General features: G+C 44.1%; 2 protein-coding genes and 1 long non-coding RNA gene across 5 annotated transcripts; 1 reads left to right on the top strand and 2 right to left on the bottom strand.

Moving 5' to 3' along the window:
* Window positions 1-36: 36 nt before the first annotated feature.
* Window positions 37-2721, bottom strand: LOC116604169. The gene is made up of 2 exons (XR_004290940.2): window positions 2507-2721; window positions 37-1251 (listed from the first exon to the last, which is right to left on the bottom strand). It is a non-coding gene; the product is annotated as an uncharacterized LOC116604169 (long non-coding RNA).
* Window positions 1228-25202, top strand: LOC116604167 (retinoschisin). 3 transcript variants are annotated; one of them, XM_032366191.2, is made up of 5 exons: window positions 1228-1493; window positions 3730-3923; window positions 21422-21539; window positions 21864-22165; window positions 23610-25202. In XM_032366191.2, exons 2-5 carry the CDS (start codon window positions 3738-3740, stop codon window positions 23745-23747), a joined length of 744 nt encoding a protein of 247 aa, XP_032222082.1. In that variant the 5' UTR covers window positions 1228-1493; window positions 3730-3737; the 3' UTR covers window positions 23748-25202. The 3 variants fall into 3 exon arrangements, with proteins under 3 accessions (XP_032222082.1, XP_048584992.1, XP_032222081.1); XM_048729035.1 differs by lacking the exon at window positions 1228-1493 and having other exon boundaries at window positions 3457-3923; window positions 21434-21539; XM_032366190.2 differs by lacking the exon at window positions 1228-1493 and having other exon boundaries at window positions 3462-3923.
* On the bottom strand, window positions 24592-27607 carry LOC116604149 (testis-expressed protein 36). The gene is made up of 4 exons (XM_032366143.2): window positions 27424-27607; window positions 26597-26701; window positions 26450-26527; window positions 24592-25694 (listed from the first exon to the last, which is right to left on the bottom strand). The coding sequence occupies exons 1-4, from the start codon at window positions 27472-27474 to the stop codon at window positions 25374-25376; spliced, it is 555 nt and encodes a 184-aa protein (XP_032222034.2). The 5' UTR covers window positions 27475-27607; the 3' UTR covers window positions 24592-25373.
* Window positions 27608-27862: the final 255 nt, after the last annotated feature.

Below are 27862 nucleotides of genomic sequence, written 5' to 3' on the forward strand. Positions count from 1 at the left end.
GGGTAGGAGCGATATTTGGCTGACTGACACAAACACTCCCGAAGCAACATACAGTTTTCTTCAACAAAGGCTTTATGACATTGAACAACAGACATGGCTTAGCTCTATTCAAAATGACAACAGAAAAGACCAAGAACAAAAGAACAAATTGCGTACGCTCAGAAAGTTTAAACTGTCCCACAATTTAGAAGATTATCTAACGGACGTAAAAAATATTGACCATAGGATTGCCCTTACTAAATTCAGGCTAAGCAATCATAAGCTAGCAATTGAAACTGGAAGGTATGAAAAGCCATATAAAAAACCTAACGAAAGAAAATGCTTAGTATGCCAGACAGGTAAAGTGAAGGATGAAGAGCATTTTTTGTGTTAGAATGTCCGGCCTATAAAGATGATCGGGATAATTTACTGGATCTCCTTAAAACGCATGCAGGTATCAATGTTAAACACCATGCCAACAAAGAAAATAACTTCGTCAGAATTATGGGATTGAGCCGGAATGAAAACGTGAATCGGCGCTTAGCGAAACATATTTTTGAATGTATGAAGGCAAGAAATGTGAAGCTTGATGACGACGTACGGTGACGTCACCTAATCATTCGAAACAAGAAAAAAATGCAAAAGGCAAAGTAAGAAAAACATATTATTTGTGGATTTACGCCGATGTAAATGTTTTATAAGGTGCCATGAATAAAATCTATCTATCTATCTTTCGCACCCCCCCCCCTCCCCCCAGAACAGTCCTGGGCATATATGACCAAATTAAATCCTTTCCGAAACACGTTAAAATTGCCTATTTCGTTGTTTGAAGATGTTCTGATGCCGAAAATCACTTTAAAAGTTGCTGGGATAAAAATATCTTATCCCATGTTTTCCAGCCAGCATCGGTTAGGAATTATTTTCCAAGCCAGAAGTGGTGATAATTCCCACCCGTATAACCGATCGGGACGATTTTTCCCCCAAGCATCCGCTCCAGCGCCCAAAAAAATACTCCCAGCACAACTAGTTCGACTCCAAAAATTTGCCAGCAGAACCATTCGGGACGATTTTTTTCCCAGCAACCGAGGGGTATAACATCTACCCAGCCAGCAAAAAATTTGGCTGCGGAACAGATATTTTGCGAAACTGATCCGTTTTGTTCCCTTTTTTTTAGTCCCAACGAAATATAATTTATTTGATAGTGTATCCCTTGATGATTTCGTACCCCAAATATTGAGTAGCCATCTTCTGCATTTGCTTCGTGTCAGTGATCTGTTGAATAACAGCTAAAAGTTTAGTGTGACACAGATGCCCAGGGTACCAGAGGCTTAAAGCAAAGTCACGTTGTCTTTGGACGTTGGAAATGAAGCTTGAAGCCTTTGGTACCCAGGGTAAGATTTCAGATGGGTAATTTCTCGAAAGACTAGGTTTAATTCCACCGATCGAGGCTGAAAAGAATACGAAAGTTTCCCAATATGGCCCTAAAAGATGTATCCAAAGAGAACGTCGTCCAGGTTTGTCTGCCAATTTTAGTTCTTCTTTTTCAATGAATATTATCATTGCAACCTATCAAGATACGATTGATTTTATCTGCGAATTTATTTCATTTCACCTAGCGTGTTTGGGTTCTTTTTGTTTGAGATTCGATTCTAACTGATGCATACGGCTAAATTATGACTGGGCAAAGTTGATGGAGCCATTCCGTCGATATGTGATGATGCCAAAACGTTACGGAAGCCCATGAGGGCTCGTTAACAACATCTCACCTTTCGGTCACGACTTTGAACTATTTGCGTCACGACAACTCACTTTGAGTGTCACGACAAAGCACTATTTGATTATCGCTTAAAACATTGCAGGTTTAGTTCACCATATCGCACTTTGTGTCTCAAAACATCGCACTTTGTGTCTTAAAAAACTCATCATTTTGCCTTTGCTTAAAACATTTCAGTATATCGTTCACGACATTCAACTTTGTGCTTATAACATAGCACTATTTGTCTATTGCATAAAATATTTGACTTTGTGCTTTATAACATGGGACTTTGTGTCTAAAAAATCTCGCGATTTGCCGAATGCGCAAATCATTTCAGGTTTTGTCTATTGCATAAAATATTTAACTTTGTGCTTTATAACATGGTACTTTGTGTCTTAAAAAATCTCGCGATTTACCGAATGCGCAAATCATTTCAGGTTTTGTCTATTGCATAAAATATTTAACTTTGTGCTTTATAACATGGTACTTTGTGTCTTAAAAAATATCGCGATTTGCCGAATGGCTAAATAATTTCAGTTTTTGTCTATGCATAAAATATTTAACTTTGTGCTTTAGAACTTCATTTCACAAATTTGAATTTTCAAATAACTGGATTCTATACGAATGACCTGTGAGCTCCCTACAAGGACTAAAAACTAAACAGAACTTCAGGATAGGCCGAAGAAAAGAAGCCTTAGCGATACGGGATCAAAGGCTGAACTGGTTGAGAGCTCGCTCGAGCTTAATTCAGTGTTCTTCAGATGCAGGTACCTCTAGCTCGCCTTCGGGACTAAGGCCTCAATGATAACTCTACATCGGAAGCCTCTCCTCCAAACGATAAATCACGGCATTTGACTTTGTTTATAACTTAGGCGGCTCATCGCAATAATACTAATAATATCTAACTTTTTTGACAATCATTTACAGCATTCCATAATATCTTAGGCAACGACTCACAATAGGTCGCAATGCTGAACTTTTTACTTTGTCTTATCAACAATGCTTTTTATTTCACTGAGCTTTATGGCTTATAATCTTGGTTTAATATTGACATTTACATATATATCTCAATTTAAGCTCAGGATTCCGCAATTACGTTTCTAGTCTTCGCAAAGCATGCTGGTCTATGTAGAAAAAAACTCACTTTTTGCAAACGCACTTTGTGCTTCACGAGATTGCACTTTTTGCGTTACGACATTTGACTTTTAGCACAACGACATGTGACTATTTGTCACACACGATTGGATGTTTAGGCTTGCGTCATGGCACATTATGCAAATCGCCAACAATATCTGACTCTTGGCGTCACGACATGAGACAATTTGCTTTAAAACATTTCAGTTTTTGTCTATTGCATAAAATATTCAACTTTGTGTCAATCGGGAGCGCTTAACCTGAAGGTTTGGTTATTTGGGATCAATAATTTAGAATTTTAAAAATAATTTACAGAAATGCAAAAATTATGTCAGAAACATAAAAAAATAAAAATAATTATTACGAAAATGATTTCAGAAATTTTGCACAAAATGAGAAGTACAAAAATACATTCTGAATGGCCGAAGATACACAAATTCAATCTCGCCCGAGTTTTGGGTCATCTCGTTTCTCTGGGGATCCCAGTAATCGGTTGTTTTAACAACAGATAGTTCTCAAATATGTTTTTATTGTTTTGATGAAAATTGTGAATATAATAACAATATATAGTAATAGATATATGCAAATTACAAATATTTTTCACCGAAAATATCATTTATTATAGATGATTATGATATGTCCCATTTTGTTCTCGTTAATATTCTTTGACATTCTTGTTCGTTTTCAAAAGAAGACGTGGATTATGATGTTGTATTGGTATTTTTTCTGCATGTTTCTGATGGCTTTAACGCCTGTAATCGCCGCTGAAAAACCAAAAGGCATTATCAGAGACAAAGATGATTTCTCTCTCGCCAACTTTGTCAAGCATGAACTTTCACGTCTTAACGTCAATGTTCTAGAGCGCAGTATGGTAGAGCATCCCATGGAATGCTGGTTCAAGTGTATGGATCTTCTCTCTTGCTTCTCTATCAACACTGCCTCCAGCCCAGACTCGAGCTCCAGGTACTGGTGTGAGTTGCTGGCCACCGATAAGTACAACGCCTCGGATAAGTTTGACGACAACGACACCCTATCACATCACTTCAGCATCGCGGTACGAGTTTCATCTTTTTTTGTTATTGTAAACCACATCAGAAAACAAAACCTTGAATCTACTTATGTGAACCTAAACGCACCTAATTTTCGCATTCCTAAACTTACATTTATGGCACCTTGAAAGCTTAGTAAATTTTTAAAACATATAATTTTTCATATTGCTAGCTAGATCAGAAAGCAACACCTTAAATCTCATTGTTTGCACTTCAACGCTTTTTTTTAAATTTTAGTATTACTAAAATTTCATAAATTCACACCTTGAAGTCTTAGTGGATTTGGAACTTTATTTTTTCAACGTTTTTTTTCTTGATTGTACTCTTACTGTACTGTAACGTCTCAGTATATTAAGTATATTCGATACAGTTTCCCGAATTCCCAACCATCCTGTCAATTACTTCTGCTAAGGGATCGGATCATCAAACTATTTGGCCATGGCATGCAGCTAAGGATGAACTTTACAAAAATGTAACATGTATTTACATTGCTGTTTTTATGGCAACGGAACGGTGAAACCGTTAAATTCACTACCTTTTGCTTTTCATTACCGGGAAATACGCAGTCATTTTAGCCAAAATTACAAACATTTACGCCGATGTACTGTTATTAAGCGAAATTAAAATCATTTGAACTAAAAGGAAATACATTAACGAACTTTACATAATTGAGTGCACACAATTGCATTTTCTTAACATTCATTTACACTATTCGACAACCAGGAATGAAAAATCTATTTTCATTTGCGCGTTGATACATAACAATAGCACAAACAGATTATCAATAATACGAGAACTCGCAATCAATACATTGAACAAAATATTCATTTACATTTTTATTACAGCAAGTGCAAACAATAGTATTTTGTGAAAATCATTTGCGTGCTTCTTACAAACATTAGCGCCTCCGTACAAACAGTAAGCCCTTTATGACAAACAATATTCTAAATTAATTATTCAATTACTTATCGTTTATTCGTGCCCTAATACACCTTTTGCTGTTCAAAAACGGGAAAGGGACATTCATTTTTGCCAAACGTTGTATCGTTAACGTGCACTGTACGTTCATCTACATCGCACGAAACATCCTTAGCGTGACTCGACTTTCAATAACAATGATTGAATATGCGCGAATATTCAATAGCATCAACAGACAATCAATAACGCAATTAGTAGTAAAGTAAGTCTATCTATAGGATGGATTCCAGTCCCCCGGCCGCGCGGTCGTGGCGCGTTCTGATTGGTTGTTGGGAATGGCGTGCTGTGATTGGTTGGTTTTAATAGGGCGGAAGTGACGTCACAGGTGGACTTTGGACAAGGGCCCTTGACCTTTGGACTTTAGGGGAATGGGTGGTGATTGGTTGAAATATAAGGGGTGGAAGTGACGTAAACAGTCCACACCATATTTAGAGTAAACTCTATTTTATTAAAGAAACAACATGGATACAAGGGTCCATAAAAAGTACGTTGTTTATCAAGTATCTTATCGCAGTGTTCTTAGCGTTCCCATAGAATGTTAGAAAAGTCAATGGCAGGTACTTCGAGTTCGCGTCTGCCTTCTACGTGGATGATTAACCTTAGGTCATTACGACTTGGTGAAGGTGTTGGGTTACCTGTGGTATCAGACTGCTCTTAGGGTAGTGTTGGGTTACCTGTGGTGGTAGTGGTGGTAGTAGAAGCAGTAGTCTGATTTTGGGAGGGTGGTGGTTGCGATGAGCTACTCCTGTTATTCTCGGCTTCAGCGGCTTGTACAAAAGTGTATAGTTCTTCCCTGTGCCGCAACATGTACCGGAAATAGGCAAAGGATTGTAGAGAAGCAAAGACACGTGGTGCCAGTGAGGTTGTTTGCATACCGTTTAATGGTCGTAGGTTCATTCTTTGAATGACGTTCAGGATGCGTTCGGAGATGTTGACCGAGAGGGGGTTGCTATTTACCAGTGGGAGCGCTTGTTCTAGAGCTCTTATTAGGACTCTGTAGCAATAATCGAGAGACCGTTCTAGGGGTTGAGCTGGAGGGTGGAGTTGGATGACTGGTAGAGGATGAGGAGAGGGTGGTGTGAGTGCGTCTCGATTGACCTCTTCTTCTTCATCGCTTTCATCATCGAGGTCTGAGATCATGTTCGCATCGCTATTGTCACTCTCGTAGTCGTAGATGTTGTTGTTGATGTTTCGGCGACCAGCATGATCAAAAGGAACCCAATCATCGCTTTCGTCACTCACGTAGTCGTTGTTGTTGTTGTTGTTTCGACGACGACGAGCATGGGCAAAAGGATGCCAATCGAGATGGAACCGTTCGTAGATAGGTCGTAGTTCGTGTCCTACGGGAGGTGGTGGTGGGGGGTGGTCGGCATCGTACTGGTTATCGCTTTCCCAGTTCCACCCTCCCCACTCGTTGTAGGTCCAGGCTATGCATGCTCGTCGATAGGCTTGGATGTAGTCTAGTGGGGTTAGAGTGCTTCGGCGAGAGACCGATTCTCGAAGATTAAGCATGTACTCATCTTGCCCCAATTCGTAGACTTCTCGTTCAGCGTGACCTTCAGGGGGTGGGGGTGGAATGACGTTTTCGATTGTCCAATGGTAATCATTGTTGTTGTTGTCGACGTGTAGCCATAGCCAGAATCCATACTGGGCTATATTTTCGTTTTCTTTTGGGGTCGTCAAGACGGGGCGTTGGGGGAGTAGGAGGGGGAGTTCCATATCGTGTCTGTTCTCGCAGTTGGTTTTATGTGTAGCTTTGTGTTTGCATTGTTTGCACATCACCCCAATTGGGAAGGGATGCTTGAGGTGAGCGGGGTAAATGTTCATGAATTGTTTGTAACGGTTTATGGCTGATTGAGCCTTTCGTTTTTCTTCGAGGACAATTTGGTCAGTGGTGTGATTTTTGTTCTTGGGAGTGAAATCACTGGCTATCCAAAGGACTACTTCTTGGTTCCACGGGTGGTGCTCCTTTCGGCATTGTGGACAGGCAACCTGTGGTGTTAGGTGAGCGTGTATCCATTTCCACAAACAGATATAATGGCAGGGTTGCTTAAAGCAGGGGAGTAGTTCCATGAGTTCGTCATCTACTTCAAAGCAGACCACACAAGTCATATGGTCAGCCATGTTGATGTTGTTGTTCATGGTGACTTGTGAGAGTGTGTGAGCCTGCTTTCTCTATTTTATACTGTTCTAGAAGGGTGACGTCATGGTACGGAACGCTTTCTATTGGTAAAAATTATTCCGCTGTTCTCTGATTGGTTTAAAATGTTTTCGCGCCAAGATGGTTGTCTGTGATTGGTTATTACCGAGTCTAGGTTTCTGATTGATTCCTAGCAAGGTCCGAGAGTGTATAAATAGCGAGGTTTCGCTTTTGTTTTTTCTATAGTGTTCAACCCACCGATGTGGAAGGAAGCCCTTGTTTCTTTTACTCGAGGGTGCTCGTTTGGGTTTGTTATTTTCGTGAGTGTACGTATCTCCCTTTACCTGTTATGTTGGGAAGTGTCGGAGTGGTTGAGAGAAATGACGCCGGAAAGGAAGGAAGTGGAGACTGAGTGAACCATGCTGCTGCTGCTGTTGCTGCTGCTGGTGCATCTGCTGATGGACCTACCATGGAAGGCATTCTTCACAATATCAAGTTTATTCTTGATTTTGATGGTTTTAGAGTGAATAAGGAGTTTTGGTGCAAGGAAGCAGCGTTTTGCCATCACGGTGACGAAGTGGTGGGTAAACATTTTTCGTTCCCCATCGAATTTCGCGAACTCTCGACGAGTGACCAGAGATCTGCTCGTTACATCAGTCGTCGCATCATGAAAATGAACTTTGACCTTGCACCTAGGTCGAGCGTTCCGCATACAGATAGGATAGGTAGATAGATAGAAGGTTTTATTCAATTGCCATGGCAGTATTACAGACTGAATTAAGGCAAAGGGCAAAGTAACAAAGTCACCAAAGCGTTTAGTTACAGAAATATGTTTGTAGGTATTTATACTGCCGGATCTTAGTGAGTATCCATGCTCGTTATTAATTACGCCTCCAGTAATTACAGATCGAAGGGGTTCTAGCTCCTTAGCGGAGGTCATGAGACTGATACAAAGCTCGCGCCTGCGGTCAGCAAGACTTTGGAGCCCGCTGGCGTCCAAGGCCTCCTTGTATCGTAGATGGGGTAAAACGATACGGAGGGCCCTCTTTTGGATGCCCTCAACAATGTCGACAAGGAACCCTGTTATATTAGCCCATACTGGACCTGCGTACTCCACAACAGATCTAATGAGTACACAATAGATGGCAACAAGATCCTGGACCGGTACTCCAGATTTCTTAAGGAGCCGGAGAGCGTAGAGCCTTTTGTTTGCCTTCTTAACTACATAGTCTACGTGCTTGTTCCACGATAGATCTGAGCTAATGTGGACGCCGAGGATTTTGTAGCTTTCAACCCTTTTAATCACGGAGCCCATGAGTTGCAGGGCATTAACTGGCGAGGGCTGGTACTGCAGGAAATTAATGACTAATTCCCGACACTTTTTGGGGTTGAGCCTCATCCCACGCTCCGTAGCAAAATTGCAAATATCATTAGCAATAAATGGCAGATAACTTGGCGAGCACCTGGGAATCACTTCAAAGATGGTGGTGTCATCAACATACTTAATGCGATATGGCCAAGTGCTCGCCAGCCTGTTTACAAGTATAGCAAACAATAGTGGAGCAAGCTTAGTGCCTTGTGGTACGCCCCCATTAGGGAACACAGGCGATGAGGTGTGGCCACTGATTTTGACGCGCTGTAGTCGGGCTGTGAGAAAGGCAGCAATCCAATTTTGGAGATACTCGTTGACTCCCAGGAGGTCGAGCTCAGACATTAAGACGTTATGGTCGACTAAGTCAAAGCCCTTTGAAAAGTCGGCAAAAAATATGCGCACATAATTTTCGCCTCTTTCAAGCGATTCAAGGATGCAATGGAGAAAATACACCAGGGCCAGCACAGTAGACTTCCCTGATACAGAGAACTGTTTAGGGTCAAGCTTATCCTTGACGCATGCGAATAGCGAATCAAGTGCAAATCCCTCCATAACTTTAGCTAACTGAGAAGTAAGGGTAATGGGTCTAAGGTCCTCACTCAGAGTCTTTGGCACTGGATGGACAATCGACTCCTTCAGTTCTTGGGGAACAAAGCCTTCCATCAATGAGGAATTGTACAGGTTGCAGACGACATCAGACAGTTCAGGGGCAAATTCCTTCCATATGACACTAGGGACTGGGTCAGGTCCAGATGACTTCTTCACTTTGATGCGACTTAGGGCTTTAAACGCCTTTCCAGGGGTGATAAGCAGTTCAGGGGGGACTGGCCCCGAGCAGGTAACTTGCTGGCTAATGGGCGCGAAATTAGACGTAAGACCAAAGAGAAACTCATTGAATCTTTCAGCAAGAATCTGGACCGACGGGGTAGAGTCATCCATCAGCTGGTGCCACCACTCATTTGAGACAACAGAGCCACTCAGACATTTGACTTCCTGCCACCAGCGGGAAATATTTGACTCTTTAAGCGCAGCAACTTTGTTGGAATAGTATCTTTCTCTGCATACTTTACACTCTCTTTGCACTTGATTCCTGAGTTCTTTGTACAGGCGAGAGTCTTTACCGAGGGTGGTAAGAGCCTTCTGTCTGCGAGCAATCAAGGAACAAAGTGACGTGCCAATCCAGGGTTTGTTTGTGGCACAGACTTGAACTCTCTGCAAGGGAAGATAAGTGTTCAAAGCGTCAGTGATGACAGTATAGAATCGCTCAAATTTCTCCCTAGCCGTCTGAAGACTCAAGATGGTATTCCAGCAAAATTGAGTGATCCAGCGGCCAAAGGCGTCCAGGTTGCTGCGCCGCAAGTTTCGTCGCCAGACAGAGCTCTTGTGGGCTTTGGGGTTGGTAACTGACAAGTTGGGCTTGATCAGGATTGGGTAGTGATCGCAACTACCCATCTTGGAGAGCTGTAAAGGTTGCTGAAAGTACTTTGGTTTGTTGGTCAGACACCAATCGAGTATACCGGTGTCTCTGGTCAAGACATTTATTATCTGAGTCAGGCCGGTCTTGTGAGTGACATATTGAGCCTTAATTCCGGTGCTGCTTGGATTGAAATCGCCTGTGACAACTACAAGGCCATCGGGGTGCTTTGAGAGGAAAGACTCACAGTTCTTGTGGATATGGTCAACAATTTGACGATTCATCTCTCCATTGGAAGGAGGGTGGTAGATGACTCCGATAAGCAGCGTGGATACACTCCTTGGAAGCCGAAAGGGTCTAACACTAATCCATAAAGATTCAATGTAGAGGTCTTCAAATTCTGGTAACCTCCTACAAGGGTACTGAGAGTTGATATAGGTACAGACTCCACCGCCCCGACTTGTAGTCGGAACTGATCCGTGTCGTCAAGGAGTGGTATGACCTGTTTGGTCAAGGTGGGATCGTGGCGTACAAGGGAGGATCCTGTGAGCGCAAGGTGCTGCATGAGCTTGGTATTCCCCACGTTACTCTGTAACTGTATGGCTGCCCCAAATACGAGGCATTATGGAAGCATTATGACTCTATTACACCTCATTTGAACTTTTTGTGGGACATTAATGCAGTGAATTGTGGGTATAACTTTTACCAGCCCGAGCCCACCCCGGTGCATTACCCTAGGGCTGAAGTCTATGTGTTTGCCAAGTGGCTAAAGGAGAAACAAAGAATGTATAGTAGACCCCCTCTCCCTCCACACCATTTTGGGACTACTGTGTAAAAAACAAGCAGTAAGTTATGGTTTTTGTACAAAAAACATTTTATTGTTATTAAAGAGAGAATGTTGCACTTAACAACGCATTGTCTTTTTTTCCTTTTTAAAAAGGGTCCTATGGGAGTAGCCTTCCTGGGTGCTGGTCGTGTGGCGGTGAGTGAATAGGTGGTAGTGTCGATCTTCTTGTGGGTGTTTGTAGTCGTCGTCGTTTAAGTCTTGGTATGCGTGATGGCCTTGGTGTGCTGGTGGGAGGTGATGGAAGTAGAGGGGTCTTGTCTACTTTGGCTTGTGATGATGCTGAGCTTGGTGTTGCTTGGTGGTGAAGGAAGGTTAAGGGTCGGTTCCACCGAAGCTGAGGACCTTGTTCTGTGGGTTCCCCCATCGTCTTTGACTTGTTGTAACCATTTGAGGTATTGGTTTAACACCCGATTGTACTGACGTATTTTTGCGTCCAACGGTAACGAGGTGTTCTTCAAGATAGCTCGCATTTCTCCATCCAATCGTGCCATGATGCGGGATTGAGGGGCCGTGGTGACGTTTTTCTTGGTCATAATCATGTTGATTATGTATTCTGGGATCATGGCCATGCGATGGGCTCCTCCCTTTTGTGTGGACATGGTGAATGTCTTGGGCCAACTGAGAGGGTGAACTTTTAATTCGTCCCTATTTATAGCCTGGCTACAGTATTTGTCTGATGACTCTCTTCAACACCGCATACGGGGATGAGAAATCCACCACGTTGACTTGTGACGACACGTTTTCGGGTACTATTGGGTATTCTCTTGTTGGCCAGGGTGCGTAGCGTTGCTGGTGAGGCTTTAGCGTTTTCTTTTGAGTCTGGGAAATGGGGAGGTTACCTTTCAATAGGTTCTTGGCAATTTCCCCCAACGTGTTTATTTGCTCCGGTGTCGCATTTGCCAGGAGACGTTGTCGCGCTTTCCCTGTGGTATGCGCGAGCACTTTAAGGAAACGCACCTTTCTTCTCAGTCGGTTCGACATGACGAAATGAGACTAGGTACGCAGAGTCTTTGTTATTTATATAGTTCACAACCATCGTGTTCTCCATGCTGGATTACTTTTGCCAACGAGGACTTTCTTCCCCGCGTTGGTTTGTTCCATGACCAGACACACGAAGGGTGGTGACGCATTTGGTCTTGGTGGTGGTGTCCCCGTTTTGGGTACGACTCTTGCGGGTTGTACACTTTTTAGTGGTTTTGGTGGTTTTGGCGCCACCTCTTGCACTACTGCGGGAAGAGGCACGACTTGAGGTGGGGTACGGGTGCGACTTCCTGCACGACTTCTGGGTGTTGACGTTCTTGAAGGAGGAGGAGTAATACTCCCCACGGATCATCTCATCCCTGGTGATGATAGTGAGCATGTGCTACTACTACTACTGCTACTTCCAGCAGGAGCACCAGCTGCAGCTCTGAAGGCCTCAAGCAAATTGGTGCGTCGTGGAGGTGTTTTCTTTTTAGTGGTGAGACGTCCCAGGGCGCTACGAGCTCGTCGCCGTGGAACCGAGATTCGTCGCCGCTTGGCGAGATCGAGGATCGTGGTGTAAAAGATGGCGGGGTACGTCGTTGTTGTCGAGGTGTACTAACAGGTGGAGTAGATGCCAGGGGAGACAGGACTGGTGATAGGGATGATGGGATCTCGAGGGGAACCCCGAATTCGTCTTGGAGAATAGTGTCGATTGCTGAAGCTACAGAGGATGAGGAGGTGGAGGAGGGTGTGGATGTGGAAAGGGGGCTAAGCCCTTCCGGTGGTGTGGGTGGAGAGAGACCATGGCGTCGACTCAATTTTGCTTTTTCTCTGTAACGTGCTCGCGCACTTGCTGTGGGGCGTCCACGTACACCCCCACGTGTGGCACCGCCACGGGTACGGGGTGTACCTCGTGTGATACCACCACGGGTCCGTACTACTCCACGTGTTCCTCCTCGTGTCCTGGTCATCGTCAACTGAAATGAGGTGCTTCCCCTTCACCTCTATTTATGCGCTTTTGGGTGTACACGTACATGGGACATTGGTTGGGTAAGATGTGAGAACGAAGGCGGTAGGCGTCAGGGTTTTTTTTGGTGAAAATTCATCAACAAGTAGCCATGAGGTTCTTGTGTGGCTTGCCGGTACGCATCCATCACGTTATCTAACTGTCCTGGAAACGCTTGTTGTGCAAGCATGCGTACTCCCAATTGGTTTCTCGGGTCTTTGAACAACACAAAGTAATGGCCATTGATCGAAGCGGTACGTGATTTTCCTCCTGGGAATAAATACTGTGACAAAAATAGGGTGGTGATATCATAGTGATGAGATTCTTGGCTGAAAACTTTCACCACCCGGTCGATTTGATCCATCAGGTCGTCCATGATGAGCAAGCCTGGGGTATCGTGTTTTCCAAATAGGTCTGTGATGGAGTCGGGTAAACCATGATGAAATTCGACGCCCAGTTGACGTTGCATCGAGTCAAATAAGGGTTGCCATTCCCCGTAACAATAGACGATTTTACGAAATTGTTTGTCAAAGGCCCGAGATGTTTGTTGCAACAAGGCATGGACCCAGGTGGTTTTTCCCGATTGACTAGGCCCCACCACCATGACGGCACAGGGGCAACGAAATCGACGATCATCCATCCTGCTCGACACCTCTAGGGCGATTTGTGGATTCGTCACGAGTCGGGGGCGTAGGGCACAAAAATCGACCATGTTCTGTCCATACGCTTGTGGAGGGAAACCAAAACTATCCCACCATTCGCATCGGTGTGGAGTAAAGTAGATCGCCAACCAATGGCTTCCCGGTTTGTTGCTAGGATCCACATTCGCAATGTATGCTGCGCACCAGTTTCCGTCTTCAGGGATGAAGGTAGGTAGACGATCTGAGGGGAAAACCCCTTCGAACACGGGTTCTATGTAGGGATCGCTTCGTGCCATGGCTTCCAATTCTTCGGTCCTCATGGCGTCTAGTCCAAGATTCATCATTCTTCCCCATCCGTCATCCATTTTTTTCAGCAGGAGGAGGGTTTTTTAACCTTGAATGTCGTACATCACGTTGGGAGCAGAGTACTTCCATGTTGTTGTTGAATTCTCCGTACAGCACGACTGTGTACACCTTGTCGGTGGCTTCTGATTCGTGTTGTTGTCCCACCGTAAACACTTCTTCGGTCCAATTGGGAATGTATCCTTTGATAAAGACGTGTTTGACTTTACTGATCCGCACCCTATCCCCCACGTTAAATTTGGGCCTTCTTCTTCTTTGGGTCTCCCGGTCTTTTCTTCCAGTACAAGATAGCCCACACCTCCTGAGCATCGTCGTACGTGACCACGTCCGCAGGAGCACGTCGGATGCTACGATGGTACGAGTGATTGTAATTGTGCACCAATTGCGGCAAGATGTCCACGTAACGACGTAAACCATCGCCACATCCAGGTCTTGAGAGTGCGATTGAATCGTTCGACCACAGAAGCTTTCAATTCACTTCGCGTGGAAAAGTGTTGGATCCCTTTGGATTTGAGAAACGCCTGGAAGATTCGATTCTTGAACTCGGTGCCATCGTCCGTTTGAAGTTTTTCTGGCTGGCGTCCACCCTTGAAAATCAACTCAAACGCCTCGACGAGCCGTTTGCCCGTCTTGTCTTTGAGAGGGACCACCCGTACTTGCTCAACACGTCAATCACGGTGAGTAAGTAGTTGTACCCGTTATGTACGAGCGTAGCGCCTGCATGTCACACAGATCCGCTTGCCATTGTTCGTCCATACCATTCACCACCACCCGTTGACGTGGGTAGCGACGACGGTACGGTGTATGGAGCGTGTAGGCGGGCTGGCTCCGAAGCCACGAATTCACTTGGGCACGACGCACTCCTTGAGAACGTACCGCTCGGACTAATTTGTCCACTCCCCCCAAGGCTGCTGGATGATTCGGATCATAATAAATTGGGCGAAGAAGACGATCGATCGTCTTCTGAGTCATCGTCGTCGTCGTCTTCTTCTTCTTCTTCTTCTTCATACTCTTTTTTTCGCGGACGGATGATGGTGGGCGTGGGAGGGGGTGGGGCTGGGGGGCCATCGAGTTGCGAGGCATGAATTTCGATCCGTCCCCCACAACACGCAAAGAGACACCGTAAACGTTCCCACACCGTACGACAATCGAAACGCGGCTGAAGAGGATCCGCACCAAAGCAACCTATGCTACAAGTGATTCCTTTCACTACCACCCTCACCTTATTTATATACAAAAAACAACCTTATACCACAGAAAAGAAGGCTTTTTTATTAATCTACATCTCTCTTTAATTTTTACAACTTAAAATAACCATAAGGGTAAGTGCGCATGCCCCGTCGCACGCGTTTGTTATACACCACACGAAATGTCTTTTGAGCAGGCACCGTGTGTAGAGTTCTGTCGTGCACATTGTGCTGAATGGTGTAAAGGAGAGTAACGTGACGTTCTTCCGCCACTACACCTTCAACGCGAAAGAGTTCCAACATGGTGGTCAGGTTCACGATATCAGCCGTACTAAGGTTGATGTGAAGTCCCTTCACTTTACATGTGGAATGACCCTGTTGCGTGGTGTAACCGTAACTCTTGGGCCCCGTGGACGAATAACGATCGATAAAGTCCCCTGGCTCCAACTCGCTCGTCAGGTCTCCTAGATAGTCTCCAAGGGGTGGTTTCCACTCTCCAGGGCGGTTAAAGAAAATGACGCTATCCGTGTCATGATACAGACAGCGTTCCCCTAGCCCGTCCTGCACGTCGTACAACTTGAGGCGCGCGTACGCCGTGGTGAAGGCGGCAATCACCACGTTGGTGTGTGGTTTCAACTCTTGAAACTTCTCCCCTAGCCTGTAGTGAACTTGAAGGAGGTCGTAGTTCACGATTAGCACATCATTCACCTCGATACTGTCGTTGTTCAGCAGAGCAAAGTAGGCTTTGGGGTCGTCCACGTACTCGGTACGTTGGGGGTTAGGTTGCTCACCAAACTTTCCCCACATACAATTCAGGCCCATCTTTGCCACGGAGCGAAGGCCTGGGTTCTTCTCGATGGTGGCGTTCGTAATCGTCGACGTACTGCATCTTGTCTGCGTCGGTGGTGCACCAGGCGGGCCATCCCGACGCTTCTTCGACTTCACATCAACCTTCGTACGGCTGATATCGTGAACCTGACCACCATGTTGGAACTCTTTCGCGTTGAAGTTTGTACTTCAAGAAGGTCTTGATGTACTCTTCAAACAGACGTGCCCAGCGCTCCCAATGCCACACCTCGTACACGCGGTAGCCATTCTCTAGAGCTTTGTAAATCTCGGGGTGGGCCCACGTTCCCGTGAACGCCCGCTCCTCGTCCGAATGCTTGCACGAACCTTGCTCCTCCTCTTGAGCACACCGGTGACACAGAGGAAACATCAACTTGCCGTTGACACGGACAGGTAGGACGGGGAAGAACAGGTCGCGAGGCAGTAAAACACGTAGCTTTATCAGTCCCTTGTACGCGTGAAGATCTTTTTCGAAATTCTCGGTAAGGATCGCGTCAGGGTGCCCCACGGGGTACTCGCACATGGCATTGACCCACGGGTACAACGACGTAAAGTCATAATAGTGAATTTCTTCGCCCTGCTCCACGTCGGCTTCGCAATGCAGTCAAATCGCGTCGGTCCTTCCTCCGAAAAAAGCATCACGAGCTTCAAGAGGTTTTCCGTGCTCGACATCCCCCACGAGAGCTCGCAGTTCGGGGTGTGTGTTCAGTTTTGCGTCAAACTGGCACTCCCACACCTCTTCGTAGTTGTAGCCTTGGACTTTAAGACGCAACTCCACCGCACGCGTATGCTCGCGAAGCTCTTGCATCGTGGTGTGGTGTTCGTCAAAGGGTTGACAGTGTGAGGCTGGAAACACGTGGTGCAACCATGGTAGAAACACCCGTGGTACTTATACAACGTGTTAGTAGACTCGGCGTACCCGTCCACCTTGATCCGACCTGCCAAACGCACTTCGCCACGGTTCCCGGCATGCTTAATAAACACTCCTTCTCCCTCGCGATGTTCGATGTACTTCAACCACTGCAACGCTTTCAGAGATTGAACGTCGTGGCCACGGTACCCGCGCGTGGGTATCAGTCCAATAGTCTTCTTTTCTAGAAACTTGGTGCGCAGGATACGGCTGGACAACGAGGCAATGGTGATGGCGACCTGAAACGGGTGAAGACCTGCAGCGGCCATGATGAGCTCGTCGAAAGCGAGTACCGCTCTCTTGAGCACCTCAACGTTCAGATGACAGTAGGAAGCGAGATCCTCTTGCAAGTTAAACACGGCGCCACGAGCCACTTCGGCTTGGTGCCAGGCACGTAGGGCGCTGGCATCTTCCTCTTTCATCCCTTGAAGGTCGTAATAGCTCAAGTCGTGTATAGGCCCCACGTAGTCTTGGTGCTCGGGGGTATTGCAAAAATGAGGAAACGTTCCCTTTTGGGTCACGTGATCAAACCCGAAAGCTTTTGGGAGCTTACTCAAAGACATCTGCAGAAAGTTCAGGGTGCACTTCATGTCGATCCGCAACGACTTGATGTTCAGGTACATGACCTTTCCTCCGGTGAAAATCACTTCGGGTTTAAAGCCATTCGTAAAAAGGTATTCGATGATAAAATAGGAGTCATAACCTTTGAAATTGTGAGCCAAACACGTGTAGCCAGCATTACTCCCATCGAACAGCCAGTCGGAAAACGCTTGTACCGTGGTAAAACTGCGAAGTCCACACGTCTCGCACACCAGGCGATCCATAGACCACCCCTTGCAGGTCTCACACGTCACGTATTACAAATGGTCGGGGTTAACCACTTTCTTGCACACGGAGCACTTTACACGTCGGTGGTTCTCGAAACACGTCTGCGTGCGAAAGTACCGGTAACACTCGTCAAAATACTGCCACTCCCAACGATGGTCTTGTTCGGCGGGTGGCACCAAGGGGGAACACTCTTGCTCACCGCACCCATAGCACAGGTTGTTACACTTGTGATTTCTTCGATCGTACCCCTTTTGACAGCTCGTACAATAATAACAGCGACCAAGCATCCCCGGTATGCTATTGATATAATCGAAATGGTCCTTGGCGTAGTAGAGGTAGAGCCGGTACTCGGGAGCAGGTAAGTTTCCAGAATAGATCACCGTGTTCGCGTGTTGCCTCGACACAACGTTAAGCTCGAAGCCGCGTTCACCCAGATAGCGCTGAAATTGCTGGATCTCGGGAATACCACACGGTCCCTCGGGGACTCCTGCATCGCGTTGCAATGCTCGAGCGCGCTCCGTCTGCAAGGGAAGTCTAGCGCCACCATCTTTTGGGTTGTACAACTTGACATAGTCAGGATCCTTAGTGAGATGAGCCATTCCGATCACGAGTGCTTGAGCCGCGCACAGTTCGTCGTGATTCCTAACGCGAGTGATGCTCTTTTTCCCTTAAGCCATGTCTCTAAATCTCCCGTATCCAGGGTAGAGGAATTCTTCTTAGACTTTCCCCGTTTTCCATCCCCAAAAGGCATGTGCGTGCGTACGACATGGAGATGGAAATTACCTTGCAACACAAACTGTTCGTTCGATTGCACCACGGTCTCAACGACTCCCATAATGCGTTGAGGGGTAAGTTGATGACGGCGCATAAACGGTAACGCAATGGGGTTCTTGAGAGCAGGGGCATCGAGAGTAAGGCCCGCGTAATCGTTCTTTTGCACCCCGCGTAGCGAATCGTCGAGGACCCGGTCTTACACCCGCTCCACATCCCCCAAAGCTTCCTTGATAGTACCACGAGTAGGTAGATCGACCGACAGTTCGTAATCGGTACAGTCAGTATGCATTTTGGTAGAATGTCGAGTAGTCACTTGACGTAAATCATGCGTGACATCATCCTTCTCCTCTTCCTCCTTCTCCTCATCATCACTATCATGAGAGCGTTTCTTTCCACGACCTTCTTGTTGTTGTTGTTGCAACCCGGAAGGACCAGGTTCGTTCAAAAAAGGATCTTCAAACGAAATCTCCTCCCCCCTCCCCCTCTGTGGTGCAATAATAGTCAAACAATTCGTCAAAGGAACTAAATTGAGGTAAGTCCGACTTAAATCAGGAGGAAGTCGTTCACTCTCTTCTTCTTCTTCTCATTCTTCGGGATCAGGTAACACTTCTAACAATTTGGTAAGCCACTCATCATCATCACTATAATAAGCCATGGCGAAGTTCGCCAAAAACAAACTGAAATGCGAGTGAAAATGCAACCTCTTTTATAGAACTCTTATCCAATCAAAAAGCTTGAATTCTAGTAAGCTAAAAATACTTTTTTTCTAAAAAAAATAAACCAATCATTTTCCATTTTCAACCTTTTTTCTACCCTCTAATTGGACAAATAAAAATACTTAACCCAATCAGTGGCGTTTCTGATGATCTCATCGATACACAGGGATCCCGTGACCATTATTTTATTTTTTTAAAACACTCTATACTGTTTATAATAACATTTATAACAAAAAAAGCAAGGGAGGGGGAGCGGTGGGTAAAAATAAATAAGCCATGACATCATCAGTATGACGTCTTCCGTTTTTCCAAGCCTCTGATTGGTCAATACAACCCTTAGCCAATCAGAAGCGTTCCCGATGATCTCATCGACACACATGACCTACTTGAAGGTCTATAAAAGACGACGACGAGCCGGGTCCACTTCACAGTCAGACCAAGACTCAAAAACAACAAAGCAATAAAAAAATCAAAATAATAAAACCCAAAATAATTAATTAATAATGGAACCAAATGAGTGCATCATCTGCCAAGAAAATGAGGGAGAACCAATGGAGGTGATTAAATGCTGCAAGCAATCTCTCCACTCCCATTGCCTCACTAAATTTATCAGGAACCAGCAATTTGAAGGTTACGTGCTTCCTGTCCATTCTGTCGCGGAGAAATTTTCCCGCCACCAAGACCCATGATGAAAAAAATCACCATCACCATTACAGAAGAGAATATGGTTTCCAGAACTATTACAACCACAACCAGAGAGGTAGACTACCGAGACGGGTGGAGTATAGAGGACTGGATGGTGGCACCCCCACACAGGGATACAGGGACCATAGACTTTGCTACGGGACAGAGAAGAGGATAAAAGGATACAAATCTTGAATGTAAGATTTCCAATGACCTTGCACAGCAAGCCCTAGTCTATCACTCAGCTTTTTCAGACCCTCCCATGCCAATTCCATATAGTCCTTCATGGTATCTATGGCCTTATAAAACACGTGATTCTATCGATCTTGGCCACGGGGTACTACGCAAGACCAACGCCTCTACATTATGACCCACGACATGCATGACGTTATAAGTGTCAACCACATCGTAAGTAGCCTGAAGATCATCAAGTTCGTTATAAGATTCCATGGACTCCTCCTCTTCCTCATCGCTAGTGTCACTCTCGACGACAACTACTTTCTCGGCTTCTTCGCCATCGGTATCACTTCCACTACATCCGGCATCTCCTCCTTCTCCACATCCTCCTCCTCCACGTCTTCTTCTTTGGGCGGGGGAACGGGAACGCTTACGTTTTCGCAGGTTGTAGGGACCTTCTTGCCTTTTCCCTTGCCCTTGACCTTCTTTTTGGAGGGTGGTGTCCATAGTGGCACTGCCTTCGTTTTCTTTGCTTCCTTCGGCGGCTCCGCCCACACGAACCGGTCGCATTTCTTGTTTGGAGGTCTCACGTCACACGCAAAATACACGAGACCGTTGGAAAACTGACCCGGACTCACTCCGACACGGCAAATGAGGTTATGTTCACACACTGGAAAATCGGTGACGTTAACTCCCTCCTCGACAGCCTCTCGCACTGCTTTGGCCTCGTCTCGATTGAAATAAAAGTCACACCCAATATGGTCTTTTGAAAAATCCACAGGAGTACCGCACTTAAAGGCAGACCCTACTTTTTTTACCTCTACGTCACAAAAACACTTCATCATCAACAAACAAAGCAGCAATGTTCTTCGCTTCAAAACTTATATCTTATATATTCTTTTTAGGGTAACCCATAATAATACCCTCAACCATGACGTCACTTCCGCCCTATCAAATCCCACAAATCACAACCCACCCCTCCCCACGCCAAAGTCCAAAGGTCAAGGGCCCAAGTCCAAAGTCCATCCGTGATGTCACATCCGCCCCTCAAAACCAACCAATCACAGCACGCCATTCTCAACAACCAATCAGAACGCGCCACGACCCCGCGGCCGGGGGACTGGAATCCACCCTATAGATAGACTTACTTTACTACTGCAATTGGGCATTCATTCGAATGGAATGAACATTCTTTTGCATGCAATCAAAAATTCAGTTACACGTTTGGACAATCAGTAGCGTTAATTGAGAATCAGTTATAAAAAATAGAAAATTCATTAGTGCTATTAACATAAACAAAGACAATCAAAAAGCCTTTTCAGACAATCATGTTCATAAATGTTTATTTCTGTATTTGGGCCCGGGTTAACGGCGAAATGGCGAGTGCTAGTATCATTTATTTGCATTTATCTGCTAGTATCATTTATTTAGTGCTCTTCGCTACAGGAAATTCTGGAATTCTGAGATATTGGCGTATTTTTATTTTCAGTCAATCTATTATTTACTTACATTGAAATTCGCCCCTGAGGGTAATCCATACGCGGGCAAGGATTTTCGTCCCCAAGGTCTTCAGGTTAATTTTCAATATGGTGTCTAGCTAGACATTTTTGACAAAAAAGAGGAGGCTTCGGACAAAAAATTATTTTCAAATTTTTAGCATCCCTGTCAGGTGGCCACCCAATGTCTCAACGGCGGCAAATGCAGGGCTAACTACCACGATAATACAGCAAGCTGCGTTTGTCTTCAAGGATACAGCGGAAATAATTGCCAAAAAGGTACTTCGTTATTAATTTGTCGTCACGTCATTTACCAGGTTGGTAGAGGGTTTTTTCGTGAAACGAGATATGGCCATTTTTCAATGTCATTTACGTGGTTATTCTATATTAGGATACAGTAATCCACAAAAGATTGTCGGATAGTTGTGAGTAGTTTACTTGTTGAGCAGTGTCGAGACGCGTTAGATGAAAGAGCAAACACACATAAGCTTTCCCAAACCAAGCATTTTCTATGAAAGAATTATCTCTACTTTCTTTAGTGGAAAGGGAATCATGAATCCTAAGCTGAGTAAATTAACTCATACAAAGCTGTTGTTCTTTTAGTTGCTATTGGTCTGTACAATCGATCAATAATATTGGACAGTCAGTTCAGTGCAAGCTCTTTCAGAGACCCATACGGTTGGCCTAAGGAAGGGCGATTGTACAACCGATACGTACAACATGAAACCTTCGGATGTTGGCGCCCTCTGTACTTTCAAGCTGGCGAGTATCTACAGGTGGATTTGCTGAGTGTCAAAACAATCACCGGAGTAGCCACACAGGGCTATCCTTACACTGATTTTTGGGTGACGCGTTATGGAATTACCTACAACATAGACGGCCTCACCTGGAACATCTATCCACACGTAAGTAACGACATCTATCCACACGTGAGTAACGACATCTATCCACATGTGAGTAACGATATCTATCCACACGTGAGTAACGATATCTATCCACACGTGAGTAACGATATCTATCCACACGTGAGTAACGATATATATCCACACGTGAGTAACGATATCTATCCACACGTGAGTAACGATATCTATCCACACGTGAGTAACGATATCTATCCACACGTGAGTAACGACATCTATTTACACGTGAGTAACGATATCTATTTACACGTGAGTAACGACATCTATTTACACGTGAGTAACGATATCTATCCACACGTGAGTAACGACATCTATTTACACGTGAGTAACGATATCTATCCACACGTGAGTAACGATATATATCCACACGTGAGTAACGATATCTATCCACACGTGAGTAACGATATCTATCCACACGTGAGTAACGATATCTATCCACACGTGAGTAACGACATCTATTTACACGTGAGTAACGATATCTATTTACACGTGAGTAACGACATCTATTTACACGTGAGTAACGACATCTATTTACACGTGAGTAACGACATCTATCCACACTTGAGTAACGATATCTATCCACACGTGAGTAACGATATCTATCCACACGTGAGTAACGACATCTATCCACACGTGAGTAACGACATCTATCCACACGTGAGTAACGATATCTATTTACATGTGAGTAACGATATCTATCCACACGTGAGTAACGACATCTATCCACACGTGAGTAACGATATCTATCCACACGTGAGTAACGATATCTATTTACATGTGAGTAACGATATCTATCCACACGTGAGTAACGACATCTATCCACACGTGAGTAACGATATCTATCCACACGTGAGTAACGACATCTATCCACACGTGAGTAACGACATCTATGCAAATGTTAGTGACGACATATATCCACACGTGAGTAACGATATCTATTTACATGTCAGGGCCGTAGCAGGGGGTGGGGCACTGGGGGCACGTGCCCCCCCAATATTTTAAAAAATTCTAAGGAAATGACCAGTAGGGGCGTGGCTGTGCCCCCCATTGTTTCCTTAATGTTTCTGTATCGTGACCCCCCCCCCCCCAAATAATCGAGGCTTGCTACGGCTATGAATATGAGCAATGACACCTATCCACACGTGAGTAACGACACCTATCTAACGTGAGTAACGATATCTCTCCATGCGTGAGTAACGACACCTAACGTGAGTAACGATATCTCTCCATACGTGAGTAACGACACCTATCCACACGTGAGCAACGACATCTTTCCACAGGTGAGTAACGATATCTATCCACAGGTGAGTAACGATATCTATCCACACGTGAGTAACGACATCTACCCACACGATTAAATACGATTAGAATCGGAATCTTTTTAACAATACAAATTATAAATTTATAATGAACATTTTATTTCTCCCAGGAATTTACTGGTAATTCTGACAAGGACACAGTAGTGTCGCATGATCTTCCAATTATCATAGAAGCAAGACTTATTCGCTTTGTGGTGAAGGCGTGGTATGAGGCAATCTTTTTGAGAGCAGAGCTGTACGCAGGATGAGAATTGGAATTGACTCTGTAGCAGCCTGCTCAAACATAGTGTAGTCACAGTGGTAGTGAAAGTCATAGTTGCAATCATAGTAGTAGTGGTAGTCACAGTGGTAGTGGTAGTCATAGTGGTAGTGGTAGTCATAGTGGTAGTCATAGTGGTAGTAGTAGTCATAGTGGTAGTGGTAGTCATAGTGGTAGTAGTAGTCATAGTGGTAGTGGTAGTCATAGTGGTAGTCATAGTGGTAGTGGTAGTCATAGTGGTAGTCACAGTGGTAGTGGTAGTCATAGTGGTAGTCATACTAGTAGATTATACCTAGTTATAACTCTAATTATAATCTAGCTCTAGTGAAATTCTGGTATAGCCAGGTTTGGTATTAAGAAAGCAAGTGCAAAAATGATTGGAATGTTGTCAATCATTGTGGTCACGCATGAAGTTTGCCATGCGCACTTAGCACAGCAAGCATGTAGTGAGTTACCTCCGAAGTCAATAATAATCATTACGTAGGTCACAGCAAGTCCAAGGGTAACTCACTGGCACGCCCACGTTGGAAGGTCGCCCTTTGAACACCCATTGGCTGAAAACTTTATCCAAACGAAACTAACCCCTTTTTGGGGTGTCAGTGAAGGTCTCTCGTTTGGGCTTGCCGTCATTAGAGAGCATACAAAAGGGGTGCGGTACGGGGTGCTGAAAGGGCTTAAGTCAATGCAATGTATATACATGCCAACCCCAATTGTTTTTTTCATACAGGAGAAATTTTTGAAACGCTAAAAAGCTGGAGATTTGGTGCTCCATGCGAGAGAAGAGGTCTAAAATCTCGAGAGGTGACAGTAATGAATGAAGGACACATATGAAATAAATGTGATTTTCTTTTAATAGTAGCACGAGCACTCAAACGGGCATTTTTTATATATAGGTATTACTTATTATATAGTTATAATAAATTAATATACAGACCCGTACACAGGGGGGTGCAGGGAGTGCGAACGCACCCCCCCAGACAACGGCCGACTTTCGTTTTTCAATAGACGTGCTATTTGAATACAAAACTATAAAACGAAAGCTAGATCACTCTGGTATTTAGTCAAATCCGACAATAGACATCCCATGGATTTAAAAGCATAAAAAAATCCCTTTTTGTTTTCGCGGATGGTCAGATTTTTATCAGAGAACTCCCTCCACTCCCCCCCCCCCCCACCTCGAAAAAATAAGGTCCACTTCTTCGGATTTCACACCCCCAAAGAAAGATCCTGGGTAAAACTGCTAATTTCTTGTCGTACACAGAAGAAATGTATTTTGTAGATACATGTTTTGCCTTTTGAAGTGTAGCTGAGTTTTTAGAGAAACTCACAGTTTATCTAACATCCTTGAATATTAACACGGAATCAGACTCTTAGAAAATGCCCATCTTACCACTAGAAATTAATTATTTGAAAAAAAAATACTGTATAAGCAATTAATTCTTAAGAAAATAAATAAAACAACATTCACGCCGATGCGTTTGTGCAAATGCCAAACTAGGGTTGTGTCCCTTCTTCTTGCAAAATTTGCAAACTATCAGAATGCATGGTCCTTATACAAACTGCTTATGGTAGCAGATAGACCCGATTAAAACCAGATAGTTCGGTTATAAACACGTTATGACCAGATTGGCCTATAAGAGTAGGTCCAACTGTTTGAAGGTAGTAATGGTTCCTGTGTAATTGCTAGAACATTTAATGGTGTCCGGTACGGAACTTGTGGTGGCATAAACCAGTTGGTTGTCGATGTCTGAAGAGGTGCTGTGCCCGGCTTTGGCTCTGGATGTATTCTTGGGAATCTCCTACTAGTAGCTCCATCTGCACTTTGGCCTCTGAATGATGTCATGTAGTTGGACTGATTGTTATTATTCATACTCCAGGTTATCATATTGTTTGAGTAATGCTGTGACTTCTCAGGGGTTTTCTTTTTACCAAGCCCCTAATGGATAACAGGAAGGGGTATGTGTTAATGTTTTGCTTTTAAGAATTTCAGCACAGGGGGCAGCAGTAGCGGATCTACAGGGGGGGGGGGGGTCAGGGAGTTTATACCCCCGCTGGCTTCCTTTTTTATTGTTTTTATCGTGTCTGTCCATTCTAAAACTATTACGAAGGTAAAATAATGTCGAAAATCTTTGGGTCGATCTTTGGGTTATCCACACCTGGGCAGGCAGTCAAATGAAAAAACCATAGTATTTACCCTTACATGACATCTAGTTCATGTATAATGTATATTATGACCAAATTAAATCAAATAAAAAGAGCCTCTACACTTGAAGAGGCATAATTTATTTATGAACATTTCATGGGTGGTAGAGATGTTTTTTTTACACAAACGCATGTTTTACAGGAACCTAAATACATTCCAAGCGTTGCCCTTAGATTGCTTGATATTATGTCAAACTCACTCAGGTACCCCCTCCACCCTCGACAACCACAATCCCCCCACCACCACCACCCCCTGTCGCTTCTACCCCCTTCTCCCACTTTTATGAGCACTCTGCCGCCCCTATATTTTCTGGCGCTTTTGTTGCACTATCCAATTAGAATAAAAACCCATTGGCCTGCCAATTTGGTGCGAAGGATTAGATAATGATACAAGAATTATAATGCAATGATATAAACAAATATTCATAAAGATATATGTATATTTTATACATAAAAATTAACAAGTTTTCATTACATATCGTCTCTTACATTCCCAAAATAAACGCCGTGATCCTGTAATGTGTGTCTGTTGTCGTGCTTGGAAAACCGGAAATTTCGATATGGAGTCTGAGATAGAAAGAAATAATGCACTGTGAATACAATAAAATATTCAAATTTAGAATGAAGTCTGCTCACCTCTGCTTTTTCTTCAAACTTTCTTGGACATGGTAGCGTTGTTGCGGAAATGGTTTGTTTGGGCGCTGGTACGGGGAAAGTTCTAGGCCATCCTCTGGTTTGAAACTGAAAATGATCAAAACTGAAATTGTAAATTAGATTTTCTTGATCAAAATTAAACACGAGGCTATTTCTAAATACGAAAAATCATATAGCCTGCAAAACAGTCTCAAACGAGTTTTTGCAATGATTTAATATTACGGATACTGTGTTTTCTTTTAATTTACAACAGTGGAAGGAAGCCATAGCATCATAGGAAGGTCTTTTGTTATTGCGGCAACTTCAAAATTCTTTGCTTGACATTTTCATTTCTCGTGTAAATACCAAAGCAGCGATAATTGATTCTTTATTGTTGGAAGAGCAAACACGCGTTGGAAGTGATTCCAAAATTGCGCGTTCAATATTTTCCGCGCGCAGCTGTTCGAAGGATAGGTAAAAAGCGTGAAATTATCGATATGCGCTTAGTTGTTCTTAGCTTTTAAAAAACGTATGATCAGCTGATCCAGGACAGATAAGGTATGCTTGCTTTGTCTATTGTTTACGATCAAACAGATAGTTTACGCGTACCCTCTCCCTCCACCCGACAAATTGTTATATTTTTGCACGAGCTAATACAAAACGCAGCAAAAATTGTGTGGGGGAATTGTGAGCACAATCCGTACATTATAAACTTAATTTACGCATTTGAGCAGCCATTCGTGTTACCGCTTTGAATGTAGATGAGAGAGCGTGAAAATAGCATCAGTCCTAATTACTTATCTTTTTAAAGTTTAAATCAACCATCTTACCCAATTCCCTTCTCTATCCTTCGTTGGTACAAATGTTCTCCCCTTGGTCATGGTTGAGCTTTAAACGACTCCTAGCTTTAATACCATATCGTTTCCATTTGCAGAATTGCTCCTTTATCGGCGTGTTATCAAAATAACACTGCCATATGCACCGGTCGTTAAGAAAGCTGTCGTAACTAGGCATGCCGCTGACAATCCAAATGTCACAACGTGGCGCAGATTTATCGATCGCGGTCGACGGTTGAAAAAAATTAAGTGGTAAAGAAATGACTTTTTGTTTTTATGAAAAAAGGATACTAGTCCCACGGCACTGAACATGACACAAAAACAGGTTCAAGTTAGACTATTTCAGCTTTGCTTGAATGCGTGAAAAATGGCAATACTTGTTTCAAGAAGGCAGAACAACGCATGGGAAAGCAAATTCTAAATAGGGGGTGGG

The sequence above is a fragment of the Nematostella vectensis genome, chromosome 6, assembly GCF_932526225.1.
Source record: "Nematostella vectensis chromosome 6, jaNemVect1.1, whole genome shotgun sequence".
In the NCBI taxonomy this organism is placed as follows: Eukaryota; Metazoa; Cnidaria; class Anthozoa; order Actiniaria; family Edwardsiidae; genus Nematostella; species Nematostella vectensis.

Coding starts and splice junctions, on each gene's coding strand:
- LOC116604167 (XM_032366190.2), top strand. CDS start 3,495: ATGATTATGATATGTCCCATTTTGTTCTCGTTAATATTCTTTGACATT. Junction 21,540..21,863: donor CGGAAATAATTGCCAAAAAG/GTACTTCGTTAT, acceptor TTGTTCTTTTAG/TTGCTATTGGTCTGTACAAT. Junction 22,166..23,609: donor CCTGGAACATCTATCCACAC/GTAAGTAACGAC, acceptor TATTTCTCCCAG/GAATTTACTGGTAATTCTGA.
- LOC116604149 (XM_032366143.2), bottom strand. CDS start 27,474: ATGACCAAGGGGAGAACATTTGTACCAACGAAGGATAGAGAAGGGAAT. Junction 26,528..26,596: donor AGTTTGAAGAAAAAGCAGAG/GTGAGCAGACTT, acceptor TTTCTATCTCAG/ACTCCATATCGAAATTTCCG. Junction 25,695..26,449: donor ACGGCGTTTATTTTGGGAAT/GTAAGAGACGAT, acceptor GTTATCCATTAG/GGGCTTGGTAAAAAGAAAAC.